The following is an 8952-nucleotide window of genomic DNA, read 5'->3' as shown; positions in this document are numbered from 1 at the left end:
AAAACGTTGATATAGTCCTTATAAGTAATAAGGTGTCTTAAAATTTCAATTTGAAGCAGGTGAATTCCATTTTCCTTTCTTCCACTTTTTTCACACACTGTTTCCATCAGATATAGAGACACAACCCTGTGGCCACACTGCCACATAAGTAAACATTTATTTATCTTATTATCAATGCTCAGTTAAAAATTGGCTAGCAATGCTGGCCTCCAGGTGAGGGCGGGGAGGCAAGAAACATAGATAAACAAAGCCATAATTGAAGAATTATTTTAATTTAGCTAGCCATTGATGAACCACTTTCCCTGCTCATGAGCCGAGAACGGGTCACAGAGCTGCTGTGGCGAGATAATTGATCACGAAACTCTGAGGCCATGAAGTAATAAAGAATTGGATCCAAAAGACAGCAAAGACTTGCTAGGCACAGGCAAAAAGGATGGAAATACAGTGTGCTTTTGACAATGGGACAACTGGTAATGATAGTTTCCTTTACCATGGTGTAAAAAATGAAATTAATGTGATAAGGAGTGAAACAGATGATGAAGACAGCAGCACACATGAAAACCATCCCCAGTGCTTTTTTCCTCTCACTAATCCCTTGAAAAGCCATTGGTGGCTGTTTCAAAGATCTAGTGGTTTTCCAGGTACAATATGAGATGATGACCACTGGGATCACAAATCCAGCAAACTCAGCAACTGTAACCATCGTGACCAAAACCACTGCATTCATTTGCTTGTAACCAAGATCAGCAAAACAGGCTTCAGTGTTGTTGGCTAAGCCAGCACTTCTCAGGATAGGAAATGGCAAACAGGCAGTCCCCACGATGACCCAGATGGCAGCGCTGATGCCCACGTCATACCTGCGCTTCCAGTTTCTGGCCCTGAATGGCTTGAGGAGAAAAAGGCACCTCTGAAGACTGATGCACGTCAGGAAGAAAATGCTGGCGTACATGTTGAGATATTTCAAGTAGAAACATAACAGGCAAAGGGCCCTCTGGAATGGCCAGTGGTGGTTGATGTAATAGTAAATCCGGAGAGGTAAGGACAGGACGTGAGCAAGGTCAGCCACGGAGAGGTTGATCATGAAAATGATGGCCTTGTTTTTCTTGCTGATGAAACGGCACAGAACCCACAAGGCTGCACTGTTAGCCAGGAGACCAGGGATGAATATGAGCATATAGGTGGTGGCATACAGGGAGTACTGAAATGGCACATTAGTGACACTGCAATTATTCTCAGCATTGTAGGTGCTATTATGATCCATTTTCAATTTTTCAGTATATTCATCAAGGTAAATTGTGGAATTATGGTCTCTGCCAAAAGCAAAGTAAATAAACAATAAAATGGTTAATTAGTACTTTCCTCCATATCCAAAACTCTCATTTGTACTGATGGACAGAATATACAATTTGAAGGAACCCATTAAAGACCAATAAGTGGAGAGGCAAGGAAGAAATATTACTGACCCTGTGAATCAGAGAATGATAGGATTACTCCACAATTGTCCTATTAGATTCTCTATACAGTATCTTGCAAGTAAGGATATCTGGAAACATTCCATCTACTGTTCTTACCACAATAAAAACAGTATGTAGTACTCAAGTGTATTCATTTTGCTTCCAAATTTGTCTTGCCAAAAGCTCTTGTTAAAGTCAATATTGCTCACTCCTAATTGCAATGTTAGAAAATCATCCTCATCTGTTATACCCAGTTACCTTTCCTCTATCTGCCACCTTGCCCATTGGGACCTGATTTTCTACCTTGGCACACTAGTTCTTAGAAAATGGGCTTGCCTTCTTGAGCTCGCATTGCAGTTGTCCTGTTTGACCCTGGGAATATGGACTCCTTAGTCTATTGTAATAGTTTGTCAGGCTGACTTTCTCCTGAAGTTTGTCTGTCTCCCTTGGTTATGTCCCATTATCATTTCACATGAAAGACTTTAATAGTGTATCCTTGTCAAAGCTAAATCAGTGGTGTTTCTTCTTAAATAATCATGGATGGATAGACATTGATTCCCCTTTTCTGAGGAGACACCAGTAGGGAATCATCAGCATGGCAGATTTTCCAGCAATCACAGTGAGTATGTCTTAGGAAACCAGCAAAGCAGGGCTATCAGAACCAGGTTTTAAAAACAATTTCATTTTATATATTAGGGCACCAAGTAATTTGTACATCTGAATATGGTGTCATACAGATATCCTATAGAAAAGAATGGCAGAATAGCAAATACTTAGTGCTGGGTCTGCTTTTACTATAAGCTCTTGTCAGTGCAGAGGCTGTGAGAGAGCAAAGGAAGAGACAAGTGAGTTACAATTCCAAGATGTAAAAGCAGCTCATAACTACTCAAATCACACTTCCACATTTTCACTTAACAAACATATCTATCTATTTTTGCTTCACTGGTGCAGAAATTTACTTACTGGTGCTAGTAAGTGAAACTTTCTAACAGGAATAGGTTGTGATAACACTTTTGTGTTAAATAACAGAACCCAGTTAGGCCAAAACAGAAATCAAGAATTCAAGGTCACACTTTTTTACTGCAGGTTTATATGCCTTGGAAATTCACAGTTCATCGTGAGTTTAGAAATTCTCATGACCTGCCTTCTAAAACATCTTATCTTCTCCAAACCAAAGGACATTTAGGAAGAGTTTACCTCTGAAACCTCTTAGTGAAAATTAAGTGTAAAATCCCCATACTGTGGAGAGGCAAGGGGATTTTTTTTTTTTTTTTTTTTTTTTTTTTTTGGTGGAGCAGAAATGTAAGGATCTTTCGGAACATTTAGTTTGCTATGAGCAATTCATGACATTCTGAAATGTAGGAAAGAAGAAAAATCTAAAAATCTACTTACTAACAGGAAAATGCAGAATATATTCCTTCTTTATCTGTGCCATTATCTGTATTTTTCTGTCACAGTTATCCCCGCCCCCTCTCTCTCTCTTTCTCAGGGTGGTAGGGTTAGGCTTTTCTCCCTTCTGTTGCTGACTTCTTTCCCCTTCAGCCTATATATATCTTTTATGGGTTGATTCCTGGTTCATAAAGAGATGTGAAATTCATGATTCATTCCTGAGTATGTGCTTCCCTTTTTAGTCAATGCCACAACTTGGGCTGGATGGAAATTAGGGACTCACTTGAACCCTGTCACTGTGTTTATGTCACATCCAATCAGAAACCAGGTGATTTCCACTTCTAAAAATTTCTCCAATACTCCTCAATTGTATCAGTTGTAATGTAGACCACTGTCTGTCAGCAACCTTCTCGACTATTGCCACAGATTTAAAACCTGGCCTGTTTATACTCGTTTTTCCCATGTATAGTCCAATTGTTCAGAATTGTCTGACACTAACATTACTAGTTAATGAGCCCTACTATCTATTTTAGAGGCAGAATACATTATCTTATTCACCGGCACATCAGCCTTATGATTATTTTCATATCACAAATGAGGAAGTTGAGGCCCAGTACAGTTAAGTAAGCTACAGATAAGTAAGAAAACTTGCATGGGGGCAAAGAGAGGTTGTGTATTGCAAATAGAGCCCACACTTCTCTCTGTACTCCATTATCTCCATTATGGCACCATACGTGCTGAAATTATGTCAATTTTTCTTTCATTATAATTTTTACTTCTTAATACCAGGAGCTATAGCATCTATTGCACTCTTTTAACCCTTTGTACAAATGAACCTATTTTGAAACATCACACCATTGCATCACTTAACATTCTTTGTCAGTTCTATATTACTGTTAGCATCAAGTACAAACTTCTTATTGTGGCCTAAAGGCTATATTTATTATGGGTTTTTGTCTTTAAACATTGATAAATTTATCTTTTATTCTATATATTTCAGCTTTGGTGAGTTACTTTCACTTTCGCAAGCCAAATATTTTGTCTTCACTGTGGTTCCTGTATATATCATCCTTCTGACTAGAACTTAACCCCTTCCATATGCCTATGTAATTTTAGTCTTTGCTTGTAAGTCAGAGAAATCTTCACCACTGAATCTACCAAGCCAATACTATACAGCATTACATATTCTCAACTCGTTTTCTTTGTACTATCAACATTTGAAATCTAGTTGTCATTTAGTCACCATTTTATTCACTGTACTATTGATATGTTGATGGCACAAAAATATGTTTTGACCATCAACATGTAGCCAAAAAATATTTGCATATTGGATGGATTTGCATGTACAACAATAATTAAAAACTCCTATTCAAATGTATTAAGCAAAAAATGGAACCTTGATACATAAGCTAACACATTTCTGATATCTATGTGCCTAAAATTATGTCTTCTGATTTGGGTTATTAGAATCAATATCCCAATATCAGTCATTACCTACTTAAAAAAGTCATGTCTGTAGAACCTGGAAACATGAGGAAAGGAATTACCTTAGCAATCACATGTGGTCAGACATACCCTATGAGTAAAAGCCAGCAGATACCAAGGTTTCAAAATGTCACTACTGTTACCTAGGCCTCAGGAAGAGGGCAGTCTGTGTGATGTGCTTCCCATGGCTTCTTGAACATGTATAATTTGTCATCCTACACAAGGTACATGTGCCTTATCTCATGAGTAAATAGCTTCTTACCTGTCTGTACATGGAATCTGTAATGCAAGAGATGAGGCTGCCTCTGTAGTCACAAAAGTTTTTCACACTTATAAAATGGAAGTAATCCTGTCTGTTTACTTTTTTTCATGGAACTTTGAGGATTATGGGTGCATTGGAAACTATCATTCATTCAATATATATCCAGTAGGCATGCTCTGAATACTCCTCTAGATCTTGTTGAAAATCTAGAATCATTTTCACAATCTCTGCTTGAGGAAGCTTCTTTGTCTTTTTGAGAAATTTATTTTTTAAACTCTAAGTCTGTCATGAATTGAAATGAATAGTGTCAGTGATAAGAAGTCTTCATTTTAACATTATTAGTATCATCCATGTGAGATAAGACAAATACCAGCATTATCTCTACCATAGTTTTAGCTGATAAAATATGTATATATTCAAGAATGGTTCAGTACCTTGTTCAAGGACACAAGGGTATTTTATGCTAGAACTGGAAGCAAAATTCAGATATGTAGGTCTCCTAATGCTCTTCTCTCCATGTTAGGTTGCTTCGATTAAACCCTGTAAGCCAGAGGACCTCAAGTGAGTGAATATGGCACTTGTACTGAGCCATTTACATTATCTTCTTTAAATTTATTTTTTTTTATTTATTTATTTTCCAGGAGACAGAAGGGAAAAACAGAGAGAGAGAGAGAGAGAGAGAGAGAGAGAGAGAGAGAGAGAGGGAGAGAATGGACTCACCAGGGCTTCCAGCCACTAAAACTGAACTCCAAATGCATGTGTCACTTTGTTCATCTGGCCTTAACGTGGGCACTAGGGAACCAGACCCATGTCATTAGGCCTTGCAGGCAAGTGCCTTAACTGTTGAACAATCTCTCCATCCCCATTTGCATTATTTTATTGGTCACTATAGGACAGGGTTGGAAAGAAATTTAAAAACTGTAGTATAGGAAAGAGATAAAATTAATTTTGGTGTGCCTGAATTATCAACCAGTCTGTTTAAATCTGAGCAATCTTTCAAAGCTGGAGTCAAATCTCACCTCTTCATTAAAGACTTCCATAAACATGACAATTTGTGTTGATTATCAATACCAGTCATCTGCAACTTGCAACTGAATTTGTGATTTCATCTAGTGAGCAGATATTTTATGTTTATATCTGATATAATAATTTATGAGCTCAGTAGAATGGGGTAGTAAATCCCTCAGAATTATACTTGGTTGACATAAAGATAACATGCCATAATAGATTCTAAAAACATGCCATGAAATAAAGCCTGTAAATAAGAGAGCAATTGGAAGTACAAATTGAAGGATAAACTAATTTCAACAAACAGGATTGGGGTGGACAGGATATAAGAGAAGAAAGGGTTGGAATAGGATTCAATGATGAATGAATAACATTCAAAGTTCCCAAAACACAAAAATGTAATAATAACCATCATACCCCAGTTGGTATGTAAGATGATATCATGGAAAAAATGGAACAGGAAAAGCTCATGAAAGGAAAAGGAGATAATAAAGGTAGATGTTGACAGATCCCTTAAGGATTTTAATTCATCTAGAAGGATGATTAAAGGATTCTGAAAAGAGCTATGACATTACCCATCATCATAATTCCTCTGGGAATAGTGCGGAAGATAGATTGAAAAGATGGGATAAAGGGAGTTGAAACCAGTTGGGAGTAAGTACAGTGATCAAAGTTTAGGTTTTCCAAAAATGGAGGGCTTGCAGAATATGGAATTTTCAGGACTAACACTACACTCATGCAAGTAAATAACAAAGTTGTTCATTTAACTACTGTATGAGTTGGAGAGATAACAAAAAAAAAAGCACTAAATTTGGTGTGACAAGAATATTAGAATTTAAAGTAAAAGTCAGAAGGGGAATTGGCCAGTTCCTGAGACTATTTTGAGAGTCAAGATAATTTCATTTATAAATGTTATAAAATCATAGTTTTACACAATAATTTTCATATTCAACAGATAGCCACATTCTTTCCTGAAATTCTGAAGATAAAATTACCTTTTTCTTATACCAATACCTTCCAATATTTTACTCTCTATTAAACTTCATTAATTTGTGACTTTTCCAGTGATTTTCTTGTTTGGAGATAATTACTAAACTACTCTCCAAAATGCACCATACTAACTTATACTATACACTGAAAGACATATCAAGTGTTTATACTGTTCATATTTTGTAGTCTCACCTAACATCTTACTTCCTTCCCTTTCCAGGGTTGATGAAATACTTTGTCAAAATAAGCACTTTCATGCAAGAACTCACACCTTCCTTCTTCTGCTTTCTTTTGCACCAGCCTGGCAAAAATCATAAGGCCAGACCAAGTCAACAATCCATTCTATTTCTTACTATGTAAATAATCAGAATACTCTGTTAAAATGTTGGGGTCTTCTGGAAATGACACAAACAGAAAATAATCTCTAGCCTAAGATTATGTATGTCATACTCTTTTCCCACTCAACTAATTGGTATATTCTTCTATTTTCTGGGTGGCTCTTCAGGACCTCAAAAACTCCACTAAAGCTTCCAGTTTTGTCAAGATCCCCATCCCCATCTTTCTCAGCAGATGTTTTACCCATTACCTCACACAGAATACTGTGTTTATTCAATGAGAGGATACTCAGCATCATCCATTTTCTTCTCCCAACACATGACCTTATCTGGAACCACTCTCTTCATACTTCCTAATACAATTGTCCTTACTGTTGCTGGAGATGCACTTTCAAATTCCTCTTATCTCTTTCAGGATTTTCCTTCATTGATTATGCATTTCATGTTCAGACTAGCATGTTCTCCTTCATTCTCAATGAGATCTTTATTTGCAAGTCTCTCCACAACCCAAAATAATTCTTTCCTTTTCTGTGTATTTATTGTAGTTTTTTGTCATCTTCTTCCTCAGATAAAATTTTCAGAATAGTTGTTTACTCCAATTATTTATTTTTCCTCAAGTTATATCCAGTATCCAATTCAATTGAAGGTCACATATATATCTCTCTCCCTCTTTCTCTTTCTCTCTCAAATAAGTAAATAAATAAACTGTAGACTCCCACACCTCATCAGTGATTGTCATGATTGTTGAAAGTCTTACAAAGTGTCATTTCACAACAATCATCTATGTCCTCCTTGTTAGACATATGCCACAGGACTAGAGACTGTTTTGCTTCATAGAACACCAAATCACTTACCTCAAACACATATAACCACCAAGCACCATGCAAAACTCCTTCCCCCCATGAGCTCATTAACTTAGAATTTTATTCTTCCCACCTACTAAGGTTTAAGTACTCCACATAATTTGAAATAAACAACTTTGCCAGTTGAGCTCAAAAATAAACTGCATTTAACCAAAAAGAGACCTGAGTTATGAACAATGGCAAAAAACATTGTCCTACATTTATGACCTGATTTTCAGTGCAGATTAAGCCATAAGCAATGTCAGCATATTTGCATATCATCTACTTAAGTTGTGCATTAATTATTTAGATGAATTTCCTAATAAATAGAAATAACAATAATTCCCTGCATATATTAAAACAAACAAAATTAAAATATTTTCGCTTTTAGAATCCTAAGAATTGAGATTATTTCCTAAGAAAGCAATGAAAAGGTTATTACTACTCCATCTAACCGAATCCTAACAATTTTTCTCATATAGTCCCCATTGAAAGACACACCAACTAGAAACTTCCTTTATGCTCACTAACACTAGCTGCATGTTGGAGAAGTACCAGTACTCAGAGCATTTACAGTAATCATTGAAAAGATAAGTGCTTCAATTTTTGGCTGTTATTCAGTAGGACTCAAGTTAGTGCAAAAATTGTCTTTTAAAGAATCATGATGCACCTCTGACTATGAGCAGACTCTGGAATCAACACGTACATTTTCTATTTTCATGGCATAAAAATTATCATGATCATAGATGTATTTACAATATTCTCTGGAAGATTCTGCCTACTCTAGGAGAAAGGGAACAAGAGTTATGAGGCACAGATTCTAGCTCTAGTTATGCCACTGATTAGCTTGATGACCCTAAGTGGCTTCATCCCACTGGCTCTCAGTTTCTTCATCTATATTAGGACAGATTTTCATCTCTATGTGTTCTCAGATCCAAATTCTGATCTGACCTTCTTTCTTTTATTGCAGAGGAAAATACTATCTATCTCATTATCTCTGCATACTAACAAAACCAAGGAGTTTGCCTTAAAAAAAAAAATTTCCTACTATAACTGGATAAAGTACATCAGAAACCAAACTCCTCCTTTACTGGCTAAGTATGTCAAACTGTCCCATTGAGTCTCACTGAACACAGCTCCTCAATTTACATCATATTTCCTGGTTCACGCTACAAAGAGCCCTTAGC

General features: G+C 36.4%; 1 protein-coding gene across 1 annotated transcript; it reads right to left on the bottom strand.

Annotated features, from left to right (window-relative positions):
• Positions 1-274: 274 nt before the first annotated feature.
• Positions 275-1285, bottom strand: LOC101599014 (putative P2Y purinoceptor 10). The gene has a single exon (XM_004666957.2). It carries the CDS (start codon positions 1259-1261, stop codon positions 275-277), a length of 987 nt encoding a protein of 328 aa, XP_004667014.2. The 5' UTR covers positions 1262-1285.
• Between the last annotated feature and the right edge of the window lie 7667 nt (positions 1286-8952).

This window comes from Jaculus jaculus, chromosome X (assembly GCF_020740685.1).
Source record: "Jaculus jaculus isolate mJacJac1 chromosome X, mJacJac1.mat.Y.cur, whole genome shotgun sequence".
Classification (NCBI taxonomy): domain Eukaryota; kingdom Metazoa; phylum Chordata; class Mammalia; order Rodentia; family Dipodidae; genus Jaculus; species Jaculus jaculus.
Note: the sequence above shows the minus strand (reverse complement) of the source record. Positions and strands in the feature narration are given on the sequence as shown.

Coding starts and splice junctions, on each gene's coding strand:
- LOC101599014 (XM_004666957.2), bottom strand. CDS start 1,261: ATGGATCATAATAGCACCTACAATGCTGAGAATAATTGCAGTGTCACT.